Source organism: Catharus ustulatus, chromosome 4 (assembly GCF_009819885.2).
Source record: "Catharus ustulatus isolate bCatUst1 chromosome 4, bCatUst1.pri.v2, whole genome shotgun sequence".
NCBI lineage: Eukaryota > Metazoa > Chordata > Aves > Passeriformes > Turdidae > Catharus > Catharus ustulatus.
In genome coordinates, this window is record NC_046224.1 from 40,006,665 (window position 1) to 40,029,508 (window position 22,844).

The 22,844-nt window shown below is 40.7% G+C and overlaps 1 protein-coding gene across 7 annotated transcripts; it reads left to right on the plus strand.

Annotated features, from left to right (window-relative positions):
- The first annotated feature begins 362 nt into the window (after positions 1-362).
- Positions 363-18,761, plus strand: USP44 (ubiquitin specific peptidase 44). 7 transcript variants are annotated; one of them, XM_033058401.1, is made up of 7 exons: positions 680-695; positions 2,563-2,674; positions 5,805-7,313; positions 15,232-15,430; positions 15,901-16,009; positions 16,771-16,976; positions 17,363-18,761. In XM_033058401.1, exons 3-7 carry the CDS (start codon positions 5,886-5,888, stop codon positions 17,560-17,562), a joined length of 2,142 nt encoding a protein of 713 aa, XP_032914292.1. In that variant the 5' UTR covers positions 680-695; positions 2,563-2,674; positions 5,805-5,885; the 3' UTR covers positions 17,563-18,761. The 7 variants fall into 7 exon arrangements, with proteins under 7 accessions (XP_032914296.1, XP_032914293.1, XP_032914292.1 ...); XM_033058403.2 differs by lacking the exon at positions 680-695 and adding an exon at positions 773-1,053; XM_033058399.2 differs by lacking the exon at positions 680-695 and adding an exon at positions 1,091-2,298.
- The last annotated feature ends 4,083 nt before the right edge of the window (positions 18,762-22,844 follow it).

Genomic DNA, 22,844 nt, shown 5'->3' on the forward strand with positions numbered 1-22,844 from the left:
GAGTTTCAAGGGCTGAGGTCTCCGGTACGGTGTGTGACTGTTGTGACCAGGCAGCACCCAGGCCAGAGACGGCTCCTGGTGGCACCTTCGAGTCGGCCACCGGGCGAGGCCTGGGGCACAGGCACAGAGCTCCCGCTGTAAGGTCGACGCCACCGATGACAAATCACAAATGTAGGAAGGAAATCTGGAAATCCACTCCTGGGGGGGTCAAGACCCCGCTTCTTCCCGGCTGGGTACAGACCCACCTCAGGGCAAACAGGTGCCCCGCGGGCAAGGGCCGAAGCAGCGGGTGCTCCCCGACGGCCCCCGGCGCTACCCACTAGGCTTCCCGCGGGGCCAGCCCGCTCGGCCCGGCGGGCGGGGGAGGCCGAGGGAGGTGGGAGGAGACGTGGGAAGGACTTCGGTTGCCACTACAAATCTGGTGACAGACCCGCAGCCGGCACATGGCAATGGACAGGTGGGTGCGGGGCGGCGGCAGAGCCCGTGGCGGCCGCGGGGGTGCGGATACCGGGCGAGTGCGGGGATGTTCGCGGCGCTCCCCCACCACGGCCGCGCGTTTCCCCGCCGCCCGCTGCGCTCCCCGCCCGGGGGTGTGGGGCGGGCGGGGGCGGCCCCGCGCGGCACTGACGTCGCGGAGGGGCCGCTCCGAGGCGGCGGCGGCGGCTCGGGGCGCCCAAGATGGCGGCGGACGAAGGGTGCGTGCGGGACCGGCGGGCGGGAGCGGCAGCGGTAGTGGCGCAGCGGCGCTGCCAGCCCGCCTAGGGCCGGCCTGCGGGGAGCAGGTGCCCGGCGGAGGGGAGCTCCGGGCGGGAGACACCGGCGTCTTTTGCCCGGGGAGGCACGGTAGCAGCGACGCGGTGCCTGCGGAGGGGCACCTGAGGAGGAGGCGGGTCGAGCCGGGCACGGCACGGCGTGGGGTCGAGGGAGCGGGACCCTGGGACCGGGCACCCCCGCCGGGCAGCAGGGGGTCTGCCGCCTTCCCGCCGCACTCGGTGTGTGGCGGGGAACCCCTGCGTGGGGCCCGCTCTCTTGAGGGGCCGGGAGGACGTCGAGGTGAGGGGGAGCGCGGGGAGGAGCGGTGGGGGCGGTGAGCAGGGCCCGCTGCTCTCGGCTCCTGCCTGTTGTGGCCGGAGGCTAAGTCGCGCCATGTCGCGGTGCGCCGGCATCGCCGGACCTGCGGGGTGGGCACCGCGGCACCGAGCCCGGCCAGCCTAGCCGGGGTGCCTGCACTCACAGGGGCTGTCAGAACAGCAGCTGTCAGAGCGGTCAGAGATGCTCGTTTTTCTAAACGGGATGAGCTGCGAAGTGTAACTTGAGATCAGTGAGAAGTGCCGTGTTTTTCGTACTTGTGTGGGAGTGCTTCAGTCTGTATTGTTTCTTTATCGTGAAGTCTCCACTGCAGGAAACGTGCGGTTATTTGCAGTTGTAGACACCGAAAGTAAAGCTGTACCGCAGTCTGTGGTGTCCTGGGGTAAATGACCACTTCTAGGCAGCACACTGGATGTACATTCTTTAGCTAGTTAAAAAAAAAAAATAAAAAAATAAAGGCGAAAAAAGTTAAATGGCGATCTGCACGGCTCCAGAGAAGGGAGATTGGGGGGTTTCTTGTCAAAGGCTGTTCTGTTAGAAATCGGAAATAATTCACAAAATTCCTTTTTGAAGTGCTGCTTTGATTTGAAGTCTAAATTGTTACGCCTGCAGGACTGTACTGCAGCTGGAAGTTGTGCACATAAGTGTTTCGTTGTTTTCTTAAAGAAAACTCGTTTTAAAAAGCAACAAAGCAGTACATCTGCCTTCTACTTAGTGTATTTGTTATCTAAAACTTTGAGTTAGGTACCCATGATTCCTGTGTTTTCAGATATTCAACAGGTACTCTGAGCCTGATGAGAATCAGTTCATAAACGGTCATCTGATTTAAAAGCCAGATTATAAATGGGGCACAAGAGCACACACACGTGTATATATAATTGTAAAATTCTGTACTGCGTTTCTAGTCTAATGTTTGAGACTTCTCATTTATGTTATCAGGCAGTTAATTACATGAGTAGTGACTAAGGGTAAAATACACTATTTTTTAATATTTATAGTTATGTTTTATTAATTTATCAGCTGTGAAAATGACCCTTAAGTTGTTTAAATCTTGATTTTTTTCCCTTTTATGGAACAGAAATGGAAGAAAAACATCAATTTTCATGACTTCTAAGTTGGTTTTGGTATCAAGTACTTCTTCAGCTCATGAATTACCCAAAAATGTACATTTTGCCAGCCATTCTTGAGTGGAACAAAAGGATTGAGCCTGTCAGTAAGGTTGAAATATGGTATATTAAAAAAAAATCCTTTTCTATATATCTGTTTCTAGCTTGTGAAACTTTGGTGCAAGAAAAATCTTCTGTGTATCTCTGTTTCCAGACAACTTAATGCTTTCAATAGTGCTATTCTATATGCTAGTAGTTGTTATTTTGCTTACTATTTCAGCTCAGGTCTGTGGTAAGAACACAGAGGGGGGCTTGATCTCTGAAGTGCTGGTCAACTAATTCAGAGTTTCTTTGTGTGTGTGCACAGAACTGAACCTCGGGAGAGAAGAATGCAGAAACCAGGGCTGAATAACTTCCTTTAGGGAATTTAAACATCGGAGCACTAGATTGTACTATTTCACTCCAGCTGCAGTTTTCAGGTGTGGGAATGAGTATGTAGTATTCTTCCTGTTTCTTCCAGCATTATCTGTCACGTCACTCCTGTTTTTACCTGAGATGTTTTGCCAACTTTTTAAATGTTGTGGGTTGATGCAGTCTCAGTACTTTCAACATTTATGATGACAGTGTGCTGCTTGGTCTCACTTCTGTACTCTAAGCTTTTTTTTGCAGTGTTTTCAGATATTGTTGTCTTTTTGACCAAACCACATTTTCATTTCTTCACTTTTTTTCAAAGAAAGACTTCTCCCATGCTAAGATGTTTCCTCCCTCTTCCAGCCTGTCTCTTTTCTCCACATATCGACGTAGGTGGGAAAATGTCATGCTGGCTTGGTTGCTGGTGGGGGAGCTGGGGCTTTAGGTTTTTCCCTTCGAGGCGCTGATGTTGTGCTTTCGTAGAATTGTGCTTCTTTTGCATGAAGAGCTTGAATGTGCAGTCCTGATTTACACAGTGGCTGTCCAGAAATCAGTGGACTGCTTTTGTTCTCAGTCCAATATCTGCTTATGCTGAGGCATATGAGCAGTTTTAGTCTTGAGAATGTTTTTAAAAGTGCGAAAAAAGTAATCTGATCATATAGTATAAAAGGAAGGAAAAATAAAGCACAGGGTTTATGCAGTGACTTTAGCAAATCCAGAAAGAGTTGACCTGTCAGATTCCTCTGACTGACAGCATTACTGTCTGTGACAGCCCTGTGGGGAGGCAGGGTTTAGTGTTCTTTTCTGGTTTGCTGGAAACGGCTATTACTAATATGTTATGCAGTAGAATCTGTGTATGTTAGCCCAAAAACACCAAGATGAGTCTTGTCCCTTAAGATTCTCTATAGTACATTTAATTATTGCAGCACACTTTACATACATATTACAATCCTGAATTTTATCAGTATTACAAATTTCCACTTTGTTGTGGAAAAGAGGTTGTCAGACTTGAAGACACTGATAAATGATGATAAAGACAGTATAAACTGTGTACAGCTATTTGTTTAAGAATCTAATTAGCAGCCTGCAGATAAGATTGCCTTTTAGAAAGAATGAATGTTATGGGTGCAAGCGAGATGAAAAAGTTAAGCAAGCCATTACTTTTGTGATCTGTTGACCATAGCACACAAGAGATCTCAGAGCTCCTGTAATACACCATGGCTGGCAGTTGTTCTGGGAGCTGCTGAATGGCTCCCTGGAGGTTGTGGTGCCTGAAATTCTTTGGAGCATTCCCTATGGACTGGAAACAACTCTTAGACAGAATGAATGAGAGATTAATAGGGGCATGTAAAACTGTGTACAGTTTTTTAGTTTCTCTACAGCTGGTTCAAGCTTTTCTTCATTACAGAATAAATTCTATACAACACATGCGATGCTGGGTGCTGATTATGTGCTTAGAGAGTTATTACAGCTCTTATGTTAGTATCTGTAGTGTAACATTTTAAAAGGCACTATCCATGGGCCAATTAACCAAACAAAGCCATTTTTGGTTTAATCTTTTAATGACAGTTTTTATCAAAATACCAATGAAAATTAGAGCTTCTTTTCTAGCTGTCTGCAACCTTTTACCTGTTGTCCTTCCTTAGTTGCGTCATGTCATTGTACATTAGGATTCCCTCTAATGCTTGTTTTACACTAAACATCTGTTCTATATTGAGTAACCTATTCCTGTGTGTTTCAGATCTGTAGAAATTGCTAGATATTAGCATATTTAAGGCTAATAGCTAGAATACAGGTGTCTGGTTTTTTTTATTCTAGCCAGAGTTGTGTAAATCACTCGGTTTTGTAGTATGGGTTTATTTACCCGTAAAGCATAGAATCAAGGACCTTGATACTGTACAGCCTCGGCCAGGTCCAGAGCATGTACTTGTAGGGGCAAACTCATCTCTCCTGGCATAGATTGAATATTTGACAAAGCCTTGAATTTCTCAGGTGGATTAATTTTTTCATCTGGCAAGCTCTGTGCATAATGGTACTGGTGCTGTGTACTGAGATCTTTGGCCCTTCTGGTCAGTGATGTGGTGGGCACAAATGCCGCAGATCAAATGTAATTAATTCCTGATGCATCATAGGACCATTATCATTTATCTCTAGATGTTATATCTAAACGAGATAGTCAAAGAAAATGGTAAAAACAAGAATGAATCACTGTCTCTTTATTTTTTTGCTAAGCAGAGATTGTCTGTTTTGGATAAAACCAGCAACTTTTAACAAATAAACGCAACCATGCAAACTTAAAGGATATAAGCCAGTGCTAGCCAGATATTTAAATGATCTTTTGAAGACCTGCATTAGAAAGTTTCTATAAAGATTGTGGTAACTGATGTAGGTATCTCCTGGTTTTTCTGTCTTAAGAAATCAAGTTCTGCTTTGCCAAGTTACTCTTTCAGAGGTGTTAGGATGACGTGTTAAAATGTAGATATTTAAGAAACATTATTGTAGAAATGGTATAATGGGGTTTACTGAGTACAGAGGAGCAGTGATTTAATTAAAGGTATGGATTAATTAAGGGTTTGAGTTGTATAAAGCCTCATTTGTCTGAACTGTTGGCACTGTGTAAACATAATAAATTTAAGTGAACTTTGCACTTCTGCACCTGTATGCTTAGGGGTAGAATTAATAGGAGAATTTTGGAATCACAGAAAATTTGAGTTGCAAGGGACCATAAAGATCCTATAGTCCCATCCCCTACCGTGTGCAGGGACACCTCCAATTAGACCCAATTGTTTAAAGTCCAATCCCACCTGGCTCCTAACAATTCTAGGGATGGGGCATCCACAGCTTCTCTGAGCAGACTTTGTCACTTTAGGTTGTTTGTATCCAAATTTTGTAACAGCATCTTTTAACAAAATCAGTTCCCCTTAATGAAAAAACCAAACCAGGCCTAAAGTGTAGCTAGTATGCTTCAGTCCTGAGCCACAAAGCGCTGGGAATATAAACAGTGGTGTGCAGGCAATTTAGTGTGAATGTGGAACTGCTGTTGAAGGTGTTGGGGGTGTGTGGCTCCACATGACTGATTTCTTTCATGTCTTTGGTGGGACTCAGCTGGATGATGATACTGTACCAAATTCATATTGAGATGAAGATCACTGACTCCTGTAAAAGAGTATTTATTAACTATAACTTTCTTTTTTTTAGTTGCAGATTGAAATATCATGGACAGAAAATAGTTTGGATGATGTGTTTTGCCAGCATATCTCTGCGATTTCAGTTTTAACAATGGATAAGTGTAAGCACGTAGGACGTCTGCGACTGGCCCAAGATCACTCCATTCTCAATCCTCAGAAATGGCATTGCATGGTCTGCAATACCACGGAATCTGTGTGGGCGTGCCTCAGCTGCTCGCATGTGGCGTGTGGAAGATACATTGAAGAACATGCACTAAAGCACTTTCAGGAGAGCAGCCACCCAGTGGCATTGGAAGTAAACGAGCTGTATGTTTTCTGTTATCTCTGCGACGATTACGTTCTCAACGACAACGCGACCGGTGATTTAAAACTCTTGCGGAGTACGTTGAGTGCAATCAAGAGTCAAAACTATGAGTGCACTACTCGAAGCGGGAGGACTTTGCGTTCCATGGGTACAAGCGATGATTCCTACCTTGCACACGGTGGTGCCCAAGCCACGCTTCGGAATGAAGACAGGATGTTCACAGCCCTCTGGCACCGACGGCGTGCGGTCCTTGGCAAAGTGTTCAGATCGTGGCTTGAGTTGACACCTACTGGAAAAAGGATTTTGGAAGAAGAAAGACGTCAAGAAGAAGCAGAGCTAAAAAAGGACAAAGCTAGGAAGAGAAGACAAGAACGGAAGCGTGAGTTGAAAGCAGAGATGGAAAAGTTGCCTCCTAGAAAGAGCAGACGTTTACAAAATCAGATTAGAATGTACTCACAACCAGAACCCTGCCCTCAAAAAACATCACAGAACATAGAATTTTTGGCAGAGTTGAAAGAAACATATACCTCAGAAGAACTGAGATTGAAAAAAATAAGTGACTCTCCAATTAAACGAAGGCCTACAGTGACTCCTGGAGTAACAGGACTGAGGAACCTGGGAAACACATGCTATATGAATTCTGTCCTGCAGGTGTTAAGTCACTTACTTATTTTTCGAGAATGCTTTCTAAAGCTTGATCTCAACCAAACTCAGGAACTGCTGGCAACAGCAACCAATGGTAAAACAAGATCTTCGTCTAAACACCTGACAATAGCTGCCTCAACATTACGCGTGAATGAGAACCAAGAGAAAGTAAAGGGATCATACTCTGTGAGGCGGTCTAGTTTATCCTCTGGATTAAGTGGAGGAGCATCAAAAAGTATGGAACTTATTCAGCCCAGAGAGCCCAGTTCAAAGCACATTTCTCTCTGTCATGAGTTGCATACTCTATTCCAGGTTATGTGGTCTGGCAAATGGGCACTGGTGTCTCCTTTTGCCATGCTTCATTCTGTGTGGAGGCTAATTCCAGCCTTCAGAGGGTATGCCCAACAAGATGCTCAGGAATTTCTCTGTGAACTTTTGGATAAAGTACAGCAGGAACTGGAGACTACAGGGACCAGATATCCAGCTCTCATCCCTGCTTCTCAAAGAAAACTTATAAAGCAGGTTTTGAATGTGGTTAACAACATTTTTCATGGACAGCTATTAAGTCAGGTATGTTTTATGATTACTTCTTTTAAGGTGTTTAATGATTTCTAGCTCTGGATTTACTCCAGTCAGGGATGGACATACTTCAAAGGTTTGCACATTTGTAACTGTTTAGGAGGGGATGGTGAGGCTATATTACACAGTTTCAGAAGAAATAGTACACAGTTTCAATAGAAGCCACCCCATAGCCCTCCTGCTACCAAAACCAGGCCATTCAAACCCAATACACTTGTTAATCATAGAAGTCTTAAATTTGTTATTTTAAAACAGACCTTTCCACCTACTGAGAAATACTTGATTTGCTGTTAAGCACCAACTCAGTTGAAGGAATAAAGAATTTGCAATTTTAAGTATCTGGCTTATCACTGTAGTGCTACTAGATAAAAGGTGTTAAGGAAGGTGTTAATCTCATGTAAGTGGAAACTGATTAGGTAATGGATGTCAAACAGGAAATAGCTTGAATTTGAGATTGATTACCAGTGAGTAATTGTATGTTATGATTTTATGTACAGAAATACTAATACTTCTTTTCTATTACAACACCAAGATACAGAAGGCTCTGTCAACACAGGAACCAAATTTGTGGGGTGGAGGCAATGGTGGTTTTCCTTCTTTCTGCATGACTGCCTTTTTTTTTTTTTTACTTTCTGCTTTTCAGCTCTCTATTAAGTATTTCAGTGTATTCACTGCTATTATGCATATCCCAGCAGTGTATGTGTACAAATGTCTGAATACTGACTGAACAAACAAGTGCTGATTTCTGTTGAATTAATCTGCCAACTAACCACATTGCAGCAGGAACAGAAGGTGGGAAATTCCTGGATGCTGAAATGGTTCTGTAGTATACATGAATATGTTACTGAGGGAGTGTGGAAGCATTTGAAATTTGAATTTTGAATATTGTGCGTAAAGAAGAGGCTTAACACAAAAGTGTCTGTTCCTGGTGTTCTGACTATTTGATTGTTGGTTTAATGTTTTAATATGTAAAACTGGAAATCCAAGTGGTTTTTGAATAAGGTAGCATTGCTGCAATATATGTAAACTTATAGGAAGGTTAACAGGGTTGTTTGCAGCATATGTCAGCCCTCAGTCGTTTTAGGTTTTGTGAAACTACTGGAAAATGTTAGATTTATCAATAAAACTGGATCACCAGCTGCCTTCTGTCTGGCCTAGTGTACAAGCACTACTGTTGGCATACTTTCTTTCCTTGGGTAGTACATATCTAATGTCAGTGTATCAGTGTTGCACAACTGTAAGTGTTTAGTATATTAGGTCATTAAAGAGTTTCTTGTTTGAAAATTCCGCTCCTCTCCAAAATAGCAATTTTGTCAGCAAAATTATTTTTTAGGAATACTGACAAAGTTTGCTTGTGTTGCAAACCTCCTTACAGGATTTGTTGCTTTGATAAGAATTTTCAAGGATCTAAAGACACAGCAGCACTTCAGTAATAACTACTTTCACGTATTTTTAGCTTTATATGAAGAGGTTTGTGACTAGAAACCCTTCCACCTTCCTGAGACCAGGAGGGGAGTAGTGAGAATTCACTAATGAGTAGACTAAAACAAACAAACAAACAAAACCAAAACCGATGCAAAACAGAAAAAACCTCCTAATTTCCACACTATTGAGTAAAACAGAAAGGGAATTAAGCAGTTTTGAGGTATCCTCTGACTTCTGTGACTGTGTACAACTCTTACTGCAGCTGCCCCATGTCTGTGTGCAGAATACAGCCTTGATGAGCTCAAGAATGCCTGAAGTGAGAGGGGAAAGGTATTGAGGCTGTTAACTAGTAATTTCTCCCTGGCTCATTAGGCAGTTCCCACGGACTGTTCAACACTTTACCCCTCCCAGTGTTCCCTTTATCTTTTGCCTCTCCTTTTTTTAGTTTAGTCTTCACTTGTGGTTTTGAACATGATAAATATTGTAAGGAAAAGGTAAGCCCTGAAGATTTCTTCCTTGTAAAATATATTCAGGCATCTTAATGATTTAGACCCTGGTATTTGCACATGGAAAATGGACTTTATAAATTCTGTTAGGCAATTGTTTTCCTTTCCTCAGTAAGATTCCTACATCATGATTTCACTAGGCATTTGTCAGAACTGCTTTAATGAAATTAACAAAAAAGGTGAGAAAACATCCATGCAGGGCTGAAAAAAAACCCCACAGTTCTTGCTATGTCATCACATCTTGGACAGTGTTAGTTCTCAAAAGCAAGGAGTGAATGTTTAGCTTTATCTACCAGCAAGATAAAGTAATGCTGTGATAAATATAGTAATAAAAATAAAGTAATATGACAGTACTACAGCTTTTCTCTAGAAGATAGTTGGAGCTGTTTCCAGCTGCCCTTATTAAAAACAAGACAGGATTTTAGTCTAGCATTTAAGTTACATCTTACTTCATTGAAAAAGGGGAATTGGGAATTGTGTTTCTGTGTGCTGTTTCCGTTTTAAAGCCCCGAAAATATTACTATGCTTAGTGGTCCTTTGTACAGAAAATATAAGTTCAAGAGACTTGATTCTGTGAGATACTCAAGTGCCATGAAGTCAATCTCCCTGACCTTCAAACCTCATGAATACTATGAACTACTCTTGATAAAGTACACAGAGGATCCCTTACAGTGCTGATAAGCTATGTGTTTACTTAGGTATCACATTACTTTCACATGTGCAGCTAAACTTTTTACCTCTTCTTCTAGTTCTAATTTAACTTGAAGGGAAGTCATAATCCTGAGTTTGACATCAGTCTGTTACTGTTGAAGTGCTGCCTGGTTCAGCACTAACTGAATTTAGGATATAAGATTAAGAAAGCCGAGAACTGAGTGTTTGAGAATCTTATGCAGATTACTTTTTGGTAACTAGAAGAAGTTTTGGGTGATGTCAAAACAATAGAATGTTTTATACGAGGTAGTTGCTTTTGTTTTGCTATGTTCTCAGTTGATTTAAAGTAAGTTTTCATCTGCTGCTTGAAATATTTTACTATTTCATGGAGTGCTAGACTAGATAGCAGGTAACTCCGGGAACAGCATGAGCAAATTGCCTCTGTTTTTTTGTTTTATATTTATATTCTTATACCCATTTTAGGATTTTAGCTTTTTACTTTGCCATACTGTGAAATTACAATACCTGGTACATCTAAGAGAAGTAGAGATCTGCATTGTAGGTGCAAAACCCTTCCCCTCTATTCTGTCTTTTCACATGCTAGTCTTCCTGCAGTGATTGTCTGGAGAAAGTGGCTCATACCTCTCAAACCCATTGTGACTCTGAGGAGATCCCGGTATGTCTATTGAAATCCTAGCTGTTTTCAGTCCCTCAGTGCTTGTATTCTTATGGAAGGTACTTACTGCCTCCTGTCCTCAGTCCTTCAATGGGAAAGGACTGTGCTATGAACTCATGTGGCAGTAGCTAGCTCACAGATCTCTAAAGTACACTTCAAGAGCTCAAGTATGTTAGCTGTAGTCTTAAGAGTTTTTTGGCTTGTGGTTTTTTTAAATGGTACCAACTAAATTAGTGCAGTATGCAACAATTTTTAATGTATCTTTATTTCAACTTTGTCCATATTAAACAAGGAAGGGGACAGGCATCTTTCTAAAAATCCAGAAATTGAAATAGCAGATTTTATTGTGTGCTGCATGAGCAGAAATTCTCATACAATGGTAAAATCCACCTTGAGCTTCCTTCTCCAGGCTGAACAGTCTCAGCTCTCTCAGCCATTCCTCATAGGTCAGATATGTCCAAGGCCTTTTATCATCTTCCTGGCCCTTTGGTGGACTCAGTCCAGCATATCCATGTCTCCTTTGAGCACTTCAGCTATGTGGGAGTTGAGGAGAAGGTGGGGATCACCTGCCTGGACCTGCTGGTGATGCTCTGCCGAATGCAGCTCCGGAGGCCATTGGCCTCCTTTGCCATAAGGGCGCGTTCCTGTCTCATGGACAGCTCATCCCCCAGGTCATTGTCTTCTTCCCCCCCGGCCTGTACTGGTGCCTGGGTGATTCCTGCCCAGGAGCAGGACATGGTATTTCCTTTTGTGGAACTGCATAAGGTTCCTCTTGTCCCATTTCCTGGCCCTGTCCCATTCCCACTGGGTGACAGTGCCCCCAGCCAGCCTACCAGCCACTTCTCTTGCTTTGTGTCATCTGCAGACTTCTCAGAGTTCAGAAAAATTTGCTCTAATATTTTTTATAGCAATACCTGGTAGGAACTAGCTTTTGATACCTCTAGGCATGCTTAAAACTTCCTAAGCAGTTTGGTTACCTCCTGATCATTTTTAAGATGGAATCTGGGCAAAATGCTTTCCACTGCTTCTGCTCAGCGTGGCAGAATAATAGCATGCACTGATCAGAGAATATTCCAAGTCTCAAAGAGTGAAGTAGGTTCTTACCATTGTAGTATGTAAACTATTTTAAAGCATATTTCAGGACAGATTGTCTTAGAAAAGGGGAGAGTTTGGGGGATAATGCTGAGGGTGATTTGTGCACTGCTGGGTATTAACTCCCCAATGAATAGACTGTTAAAAAGACAAGAACTTCATACAGGTAATGGGATGATTTTCACTTAAATCAGCTGATGTTATGTATACTGATTTCTATATTTTGGTGTTCATCTTTGTGTTTTTATGTTTAGCCTGACCTACAAAATGATTGTCAAGTTGTTTTCCAACTAGATGAAAGTAACATTTTAAATCAATCCGTAAGAGGCCGTTGAATCACAGACCACACTTAGCTGTGATTATGCCTTATATTATTCTGCTAAATAGATATGATGCTGTGTGCTTACCCCTACAAGTTCAGGTTTTTTTTTTTTAATGCTGACTGTCATATGAATTTGGCATTGTGGCTGTATTCCAGCTGTATTCCCTTCAACTTCAATTACTTTCCTGTACAAAAATTGACTTACTAATTTTTATGTATATCTCATCTAGTGAAAGCACAAAAATGGGACAGGCTATTTTACTCTTCTTAAAAACAACAAAGGAAAAAAAAGGAGTTGGGGCAGAGGTGGTTAAGAGTTTTCTTTCTTCCATGCAAGTGCAGGGAACATAGGCAAAACAGTTGAAGATGGAGTTGGCTTTTTCTGCAGTAATATGTTAACTATTTTCTTTGGCTGCATTTACCCTGAATGCCATCCAGGGCAGGGCTGTCCGTCACGTTATTGTGGCCACAATGATGCTTGTCTGAGTGGTCTCCGTGCTTAGCTTGAATCAAGCAATTTGATCCAGCTCTTTTCAGTCTGGCCTTTGGCCCATGATTGAATACTAAGCTTTAACCAAACAATTGTATTTAGTACCCGTGTTTCAAGGCATGAGAGGGTGGTCAGGGCAGAACATAAGGTAGAGATTTCAGACTAGTTAAAATCTGTAATTTATTTTGCTCTAATGTGAACTTCTCATTTACTTTGTTATAAATGACAGCATTAAAGCTTCCTATAATAGCAATTTTGAATTATAATGGGAAATTCGAATCAAACTCTGAATTTATAAAGTATAATCAAAAAGACAGACATCACTAACCAGATTGCTAAAGTAGACTCACTTCCCTATTACTGTTGTGCATACTTGTACTGTACAGAGTTACACTGGACAAATGCTTAAAGTTTTTGCCTTTTGAGTTCGTGTTTGGGGTCCTTTTTGTTTTGTGTGTTATAAAATCTCATCTCACTCAACCAACTTTTGAACAATTTTTACAATTTCTGCCCCTCTCATGGAGAAAAAAAAATCTGGGCTGCACTGTGTGAATGATAATGGAGTGTGAGATAAAGGTGTCCCATTTAGGACAGAAAGAGGAGTGATGGGAATATCGTGAAGCCAATGGACTGGTCAGTGCAGAAGGATTCCATGGAAGGCTGGGAATCCTCCTGCTTTTTGAGTAATTCAATTGGTAAGCTCAGGCCTGGCTAAGAAAATTACTTCCAGCCTTGCTTGGCTGTCCTTTCCCACCACCTTTCGCTCCTTTCCAGAGCAGGGAGCGCACAGGGGCTGGTGGGGTTGGGCGGTTTGCCCGGGTGTGTCAGGTTACCATGCTGTTGGCAACTGCATAAATCCCAGAGTCTAACTCTGCTGCAGTGAGGACTGGCTTGGATTTGAGGAAGTAAGTGCAGCTGTATATCAGTACAGGGTTTTGTCCCCACAAATCAGCTTTGCTCACAGTCACATGACAAGATGAAAAGCAGACTTATGGCATCTGTTTGTGTTCTTCAGGTTTTTTGACTGGCAAAAATTGGAAGCTGGGTCTGCTATTGTCTTCTTTTTCTCTGGTATAGTACTCATTAGCTAGTTGGGAAAGAAGATCTCAACCTAGATTATTAATATAATACACCAAATTTAAAACCTCAGAATGTGTTAAAATTATCTGTGTTGAGGTCATGTGTGTTCTACATCGTGAGCTCCTTAATCTTAAGTGTGCATTCATGCACAACAAATTCTTAAGTAACTCATCAATTAAATAAACTTTTGGCCCAACAAAAGTACCCATTTGTACAGCAGAAATTTATTAGTCATTCTGGGTTTAAGCTGGAGTGTGGTTCAACTATGGCCAAACATACCATTTTGTCTCCCATGTCTAGATTTCAGCTCTGAATTACTAACAATTTGTGGCTTTGAAACGTTGCCAGATGTTAGCACTTACAAAAGACGCTCCCAACAGTGTAAATTAAAACAGAAGAATCTCCTATTTTCTGTCATATCAGTTTAAAGTTTTGTTTTCTAAGAACAAGGCAGTGGCACTTTCATCTTAGAACTTAAAGCAGTTAACAGCTTTCCTAGCTGCACTGCTAAACGTTCATGCTGGGATACAAATCCACATGTGCACTAGGTGGCTAGTGCAGAAATGAAGTACAGGCTGTTGCAGCTGCTGCGTGCAGTTACAAGAGCACTTAGGAGGAAGATACCATGAGGTGACAGATTGGTCCTTATAGAAATGATCATGAAATACCAAAGCAGGGTGAATAATTACCTAACAGCAAACTGCTGAGGAAAACAAAGGAGGATCTGAACAAAACTGAGTGTACTTTTACACTTGTGTAGGCTTACTAACTAAACTGAAGGGAACTACAGTGAATTTGTGTAGAACAGCAACAGCATAAAGGGGTCCCTGTGAAATAACAATCTTTGGAAGTCACATGAATTTTCATTCCTTTATTATTATGTCTTTGTATTAGCTGTTCCAAACAACTTGTGGTATTTTCCTAAATAGGAAGCATGCAACACCTAATGTGTTGTCTTTCCAGCTCAGAAGAGCTACTGCTTTTAACTTATTTTCTTAAGTATTGAATGTTATAATGAATTGTCTCCTGATGTAGTATCTGCGTTTTCCAGGTTGACTCACTTCACGTCTTTACATTTTATTTGTGTTGTCTTACTCCTTGTCCTTTCCCTAGTGTGACGGTGGATCCACGTACTGAAAGAAGAAATAAATTATTTTTACCTGTTAATTTTTCTTTGAAGAAGTGTGCTTCCTAATCCAGGCTTTCCTGGAAGACTTACAAAGTAAGAAGGATGTGACTTTAAAATACCCAGCTGTTCTTTTTTTGTTTTTCTTTTTTTTGTGTGTGTGTTTTTGATTTATTTTGATTTATTTTTAAATTAACCTATATTGTAATTTCTTATGTAACTTTTCCTTTTGGAGAAAAGATTCCTGAGACTTCACCAGCTGCTTTCTTTTGGATGGTACCAGACAGAACATTTTGACACTGTTTTTGTTTCTCAGTAAAACGTAAGAACACTTACTTGTTTGTCATAACAGTTTTGGACATGCTGCTTCAGAGAAAGGAAATTAGGTTTATCATTGCTGTTGTTAAATGACTTTGTCTTGTCTTTGGTTACCCTTGGTTATCTCTAGGAAAAAGAGTCTCTTTTTGGAGCTATGTTATGGTACATGTTTAGCAAAGTACAGTTTTGAGTGTAAGCAGCTGGTGAAATATCTTTTTTACAGGTTACATGTCTTGCCTGTGACAATAAATCAAATACCGTAGAACCTTTCTGGGACTTGTCCCTGGAATTTCCCGAGAGGTATCACTGCAATGGCAAGGAGATGTCGTCTCAGTATCCATGTCTGCTGACAGAAATGCTGGCCAAGTTTACAGAAACCGAAGCTTTGGAAGGAAAGATATATGCATGTGACCAGTGCAACAGTGAGTAAAGGCAGTATGTACTCATGCATATGTTCTCTGTGTAAAATATAAGCTGACAGTGCAAGCATAGAAGTCTTAAAATACACTGCAAACAAAGACTACTTTCTTATGTTCTGTGTGGTCACTTGACAGTTGTTACTTGTGCCCTAGAAGATTCAGTTGTTAAAAAGGTGTTTTGAAGTGTGATGCTTCATTTAGATACAGCCTCATCACACACTAATGGGTTTCTAGTACTCCCAGCTGAAGAAGCCATCACCTTTTTAAATTGAGGTGACTAATGTAAGTGACCACAAGTATTTTTTAATTGCATAATAAAATAATCCTTGCAAAATGGCTCTCAGAGCATATCCTTTTTAAAGAGGCACGTACCATAGATATTTAGGTCCACACAAATTCTGTGGATAAATCTTAGACTGAAATACAAGGCTGTTACCGAGATTTGTATTGTGTAACTGTGTGTTTGACCTCAGCAAAACGAAGGAAGTTTTCTTCTAAACCAGTTATACTCACAGAAGCTCAGAAGCAGCTTATGGTGTGTCGACTACCTCAGGTTCTCAGATTACACCTTAAACGGTTTAGGTAAGTAGTACCACAACAAAAAGTGTTGCAAACTGACAGATTCAGTCTTGCTCTACATTGCTTAGTATCAATGTTTTTCAGCATCAGTTTCATTTCCCTTTGCTAGTATGGTGAGAAACAGTTACTAGAAACTTCTTTTTCTTGTTCACTGGAAACATCAGTAAGATATGTTATAAGTAAGGAATTAACTTTTTGGATTTCGGATACTTGCTACTTTAGTACCAAAATTATTTTATCCTTGTTTTTGGTCAAAACCTACTAACCTTGCTCTGAACTCTATTGGTAAAAATTAATCCTGTGATATTTTAAGGTAGCGTAGGATGCTTATAATCACTAATGCACAAATCTGGACTGTATTCAGTGGAAGTCTCAGATAACCTTCCTATATCCAAATAGATAAATACATTTAGCCTCAGAGTAGGGAAGTGGACACTGCATCTCTGTGAACTTGTAGCCCAACATCAGTACCATTACACAAAGGAAACTGAAAATGAGATAGAATAAATGAGAAATACCAAAGAGGTATAACAGGTGGGAAATACTTCCTACTCACCACTGTGCAGATCTTAAGATGTTTCAGAAGATGAGAACAGTAGGTACCATAGACACATTTAAAAGGCCTTGAAATAAAGAAGTGAAAGATCAAGCCTAGAAAAAAAAGCCTAGTGAAAGTACTATGTTCTGTTCAAACATAATTCAAAATGCTGTGCTCTTTCTTTAAAAAAAAACCCCATAAGTTTTCATTTGATTTAACTTTCCAGGTGGTCAGGACGCAATCACCGTGAGAAGATTGGTGTACATGTTAGTTTTGATCAAATGCTAAACATGGAGCCTTATTGCTGCAGGGAATCCCTCAAGTCTCTCCTGCCTGACTGCTTCATCTATGACTTGTCCGCTGTGGTAATGCATCATGGGAAAGGATTTGGCTCAGGGCACTACACTGCCTACTGCTACAATTCTGAAGGAGGTAGGAACCAGCTGGGAAATGAGCAGTGGCGAGAAAGGGGTGTTCCTAATTCTAAACCGGTACAATGATTGTCTTTTCTCTAAAGCAAAGGGAATCAATTGTAGCTGATCTGCCTGGAAAGAGAAGTGCAGCTCTGTAGACCAACAGTTCTCTTTTTGTATTGCCTTGTTAAATGTGTGCTAGCTATAAACTCTCTTGTAAAGCTGAGGAAGCTAAGCTGGGCTTTTAAAACATTGAGGCAAACAAACCAGATCAACTGAAACAGTTTACTATTTGTACACAACTCATTAAATGGGACCAAACACTAATTAATTAGTAAATATGGTGCAATTACTTAAAATCAGTGTCCTGATGACATTTTTTTCTGGTATATTCCCTTATTATAGGATTTTGGGTACACTGCAATGATTCAAAACTCAACATGTGCACTATGGAAGAAGTATGCAAAGCTCAAGCCTACATTTTGTTTTACAGCCAACGACTTACTCAGGCAAATGGACATGGTAGAGTCCTCTGTCCTAGCACAGCTGAAAGTCAGCAGCACACAGAATTAGCTGGCTGTTCCATGGACAACGGTAGCAGCTAATCCAAAGCCAGTTAACTGTGTGTATGGTAAAGGTTTAAATTGTCATAACTATGTATTTTTAAAAGGAAGTACAGTATTGTACTTTTTCAATGTTTATATAGTTTTGTATTAGTTGAAGTACTCTTTACAATGGTTAGCAAAAGTTTTTATTGACAATAAGTAACTTTCCAAGTACCTAGAATTTCAATACAGCTATTTTTTTAATGAAGAGATTGCTATGTGCATTTAAATTTACCTCAGGCTATTTTTTTAAGCTGGTTTTGTATTTTGATAATATTTTTGAATTGGTTTAGAAAATTTACTTCAATGGTCAACTGATATTTTTCTGGTTAATTTTCTGTATATGCTTGTGTACATTTTATAGTATAGTTCTAATGATACCGTGATTCTTACTGTCTTGCAGGAATTGCTACTAGGTCTTAGAATATTGACATTCACCAGCAAGGAATGTTAAAACATGTCAGATAGTAACTAAATTTTTAGTAAGCAACTTTCTGTGAAATTATTTTGCAAGCTTGAATGGCTATACTAAAGATACACTGATAGAATTTCTTAAAATCTGAACTTGAGGAAATAGAGCACAAAGTTATTTTCATGTGAGTATGTAAGAGGGGTGTTTAATAACACAAGAATGTATCTTTACCAAGACTTGCATGTTTTAGCCTTAACAAACCTGACAAAAACTCAAGTGCCAAATTCAAAGTAATTTACCAACTAGGGGCTTTTTTATTCCAGAAATTTTAAAAGTTTTCTTAAACAAGTAAAAGCTTAAACAAGTAAAAACTCCCGAACAACAAAACCACACTCACTCACCCCACTGTCATTGCTACAAGAACATTAGCATCCTTTTCTTGAATTGGACCAGCTTAATTTAAGCTCTAGCAAGCATTGTCTGTCTTGGTCATCTCTGAACAAACAGCTGATGAAAAGCAGCTGCAGTGTTTGCATGAAAGCATTCTCAGTCTGGTTTCATTACCCACAACTGCTGTACCTTGTACTACATGGTCCTACCACTAGCATTAACAGAACTGTGCAGTGAGGAGAATCTAACAAGTGGGAATTATCAATCCTCCACATACAGTAGTTAATGCCAATTAAATTTGAATTGTGAAGTTGTTTTGCGTAAGTCCTATGCAAATTGTTACCTCATCTTCTGCAAAGTTTATACCTCAATAAAATGCCTTGATATGGACAGAAAAGCATGTGTGTACTGGAATCAATTCCTACATTATTAAATTTTTAAAAATTATTTTTAATTTTTTGTGTAACAGGGGTTAAGGCTTCAATTATACAACTGCTTTGGCCGTCTGTGAGTGATTTAACAACTGATTTTATTAATGACTTTTGCTATCATTTCTGTTTCTGAAAGATGCCATATTACAGCAAACACATAGGAGCCTTAAACTTCTTGGTCTTGTGCTCATCCTAATTAAGTGTGAAAAACAGTTCATGTGTTGATTTGGGGAATTTTTTGGTTGGTTGGGTTTTTTTATTTTTTTTTTCTTCTGTCCCTGCTGGTGAGGAAATGAATGTAATTTAAACACTTTTTTTTCTACTTACAGGTAGTTCAGAAAATTTGCCTTTCAGGCTTCTGATACTTTTTCTTCCTCCAAGTACATCTCTTAAGATCCATCTCTTTGGACGTGTAGAGAGCAACTTGGGTGTGAGAGTTCATTACCCTCAATCTTCACTATTGAGCACACACTCAAGTCCCTTAGAAGGAATCTTACCCTGCCATCCTTACTAGAAAGATAGCCTAGGCTGTGCTGCCAGCTATTCCCCTGCAGTGCAGCAAAGATTGCTAAGTCTCAAGGCTTTCTCTGAAAGGCATCATTAATTCTGCAAAAGCAAATCCAGCTTTCTTCCATTGCTGCTCTTGGGTAGAACAGGAGAAGGAGAGCAGAAAGAGTTCTAGTCCTCCTAATTAAGGCAGTGGGGAGGGTAGAGATTATTAGTGCAGTCCACCACAAGGATAAGCTAATTCAGGTGCTCTTCTCCACAGCTTCTGCTTCAGTTCTCAATACTTAACTGGTTCAGGTACTAGCTGGGCACCATTTAACAGATTAAGGCTTCTTTGCCATAAGAGCACCTTACTGACTCATGGACAGCTTCTACTCCAGGTCCTTCTTGGGGCAGCTGCTTCCCATCTGTGATTTCTGCCCAGGAGCAGGAGTGGTGATTCCCTTTGTAGAGCTGCATGAGCTTCCTCTTGTCTCATTTCCTGGGCCTGTCCTGCTCCCCTTGTGTGGCAGTGCCCCCCGCTGGCTTACCAGCCACCCCTCCTGTTTTGTGTCATCTGCAAACTTGCTGAGAGATCACAGCCATGCAGCGCACAGGCCGAAGTAGCTTCACTTTAATCTGAAAAGTAGTAACAGTTTCCAGTCCCAGTGGTAATTGATCTATGCATCCAGACAGAACATGCCTTCACTTTTCCTCTGGTAGTAAAGAAGGCTTCTATAGAGCCCTCTCCCATTTAAGGGATTCAGAGATTTAGCCTTACTGAAAAAAAAAAAAGTAGTTTCAAAAACTGGGGACACAGGCACTTCCAAAACAACTAGGTAAAAAATTTACTGTTCATCTGAACTGCTGACAAGCCTACACAGCTCTTGGGTTTTTTCCTAGAGCCCTGTTCCTTTGTAAAAGAAGGGAGATGTAAGCAGCATTAGATATGCAAAGCAAGGCTAAAATGAGTATGAGCTTAAGTTATAAGAGTAGGGCGTCTGTCATGGCAAAAACACAAGTCAAAAATTATGAAAGAGTCACAGCAGAGTTGTCTGTTTTTTCTTTTACTTTTAAAATACTGAAACATTCAAAATTATAAAAACAGAAGTCTCTTGAATACTCATAGTAAAAAAATAACTATGCCTAAGTCTTAAAAAATTACAACCTGTTTCAAAGCAGGTCATGCTTTTCTCAAGCTACATGGCCTTTATCTCTAAACATAGCTTCATGAAAGTGTTTGAACTGAGGAAAATATACTGCCCACCTCCCAGTCTGGACAGCTGACTCATGTTCCACAGCAGGCCAACCACAAACAGTGCATAATCCTGGGAAATTAAGAAAAATGAAAAGCCTTACTCTCCTCTTTGGTTTTTTTTAAGAAAGTAGAATTTCCTCTATCTCCACATAAAAAATCAAATGAACAAGTTCCAGTTATGTTTACACATCCCATCATTAAGTTTCCATACCATCTGTGGTTTTGTTCTGTAATACAAGTAGTGTTTTGATACACTAAAGTGAACATGACACAACCACATACAAACATGAAGCAGCAGTTTTCTTGCTAGAACAGCAACTCCACTTGCCTCCCCACATCCTATTTCAGCCTCCTCTTTGAAACGTGGTTATACTCACCTGGCTGTGTTTGTTGTACCCATCAGACCTGTCTTACCCACACCTAGGAGAAGCATGGTAGTTGAGTCTAAAATTAGGAAAATCTTAGGCCATGCCTTCACTAAAAGGACACATCACTCAGGGTCAAGCTGTACATGCTCCAATGATGTGTCATACAAGGTCCGTGTGAAAGAAAATCTGCCAAGTAGCTTCTGAACTCTGGCTCTATCACCATTTCTGGTACTGCATGGAAAGGGAACAAGATTCAATCTTATTTGGGTATTCTCTGGGTATTGGAAAACAGACTTCAACATCTGGCTCAAAAGTCTTTCGGTAAACTTTTGTCAAGTGGCAGGAGAGCATGGTTCACTTACTGGAGAGCACAGCCAGGACTTTCAGCACAGCAACAGGAAAAGGTAGCCTGAACAGCCTGAAAGCAGTAGGAAATTCATTTATTTTAAGCAGATAGAAATAGGGCTTGCTTTTTATATTGCTGGGGAGGAGGATGCAGGAGGGCCAGCAGCACAGGACGCTTGTATTCAGATACACCCAGTTACATTTGTAGGCAGTAATCATCATGCTCTGCAAGTATTTTTCTGAGTCATTTCCACTGAAACTTGTTACACGTAATTACCAGCCTCCACATGTGAACTAACAAAGAACCAGCAAGTTTAAAAGTTGTGGCCATAGTCCAAACTAGCTCTGCTAGTCTGGGTCTATTATATTTAGGTAAAAAAAAATCCAACAAAACAGAACAAAAAACAAACAAAAAAGGGGAAAAAAGTCACATAATTGATCTGTAAAACCACATGGTTTTAAAGTAACCATCACTGAAGAAAGCCTTAAGCTGTAGAAACAATACCAAGTCCCACTGACCTACTACAAAGTAGGCACCCTCTAGAGAGAAAAGTCGAAATTGCCAATAAGCAGGCATGAACTGAAACAGATTTATCTTGTTTCTAGCAGACTTTGTACAAAAATAGGGGAGCTGGAAGTCACAAGAATCAGCTTGTATCACATCAAGAAGTGCAGAAGAGTGTGGTCCTGCTAGCATAAGTAAAAATAGCAGCAGCAATGTACCCAGCAACTCCACTCACCCCAGATTCTTTCAAGTGCCAGCTTTCACTTTGCAAAGTACAAGCACCTACACTAGCTACTATTTCTTGGGAAGCTGAAACACACATAACCACACAGCTGCATAAATTAGAATTCATTGCTGGGATGCCAAGATTCCCAAACAGCAACAGCATAAACACACATTTCAGTATCCCATTTCATGCATTTCTGCAAGTTTAAACAGTACTGAGTTTAAAAAAATACTTCTAATTGGGAAAACCCCCCACCAGTGTCTATTACCTTTAAACTGTAGGCAGTACATGACGCTGCTCCCCTGTAAATTGCAGCTCACATAATCACATTTGAAAGGACAAGAATCAGCCTTTACCCAAAGACAGAGAAAACTGGTATTTCTAAGTTAATATGAACTCTCAGTAGAAGACAGGCTGTGACTATAAAGGAGCAAGTGAAGTGTCTGTTTTCTAAGCATTTATATTTAAGGCACTGTTAGTGAGCTATTAACAGAGCTGTCATTTTTATCACCAGTAACTACTGAAAATTTTAATATGCAAATAATGAGGTAAAGATACAGCATTGGAAGACACATTGCATATAGGCCTGCACAGCCACGGGATTCAGTTTACCTTTACAAATGAGATTTAACAGTCAGATTTCACTGCAGCAGCAGGAAGCCAGATAATGACTTTTCATGTCAAGAAAACAAATACTCCAGATTATTTTGCCTGCATGAAGTAATTTTTAACACTCAAAAATAAAGTTTTCCTTGTCCCCACCACTTGTGCAATCAAATGTGAACTTTAAAAGACAGGAAATCACAGGAAATTTTACTCTGTGGAAAAGGGCATGGCAATGGCAAAGATGATGTAGGTACA

What these genes read in the sequence shown, in the direction of transcription:
- USP44 (XM_033058405.1), top strand. Translation starts at nt 5,886, where the DNA reads ATGGATAAGTGTAAGCACGTAGGACGTCTGCGACTGGCCCAAGATCAC. An exon ending in TGCATGTGACCAGTGCAACA is followed by an intron (nt 15,431 to 15,900) that starts GTGAGTAAAGGC and finishes GTTTGACCTCAG; the next exon opens with CAAAACGAAGGAAGTTTTCT. An exon ending in CTGCTACAATTCTGAAGGAG is followed by an intron (nt 16,977 to 17,362) that starts GTAGGAACCAGC and finishes CCCTTATTATAG; the next exon opens with GATTTTGGGTACACTGCAAT.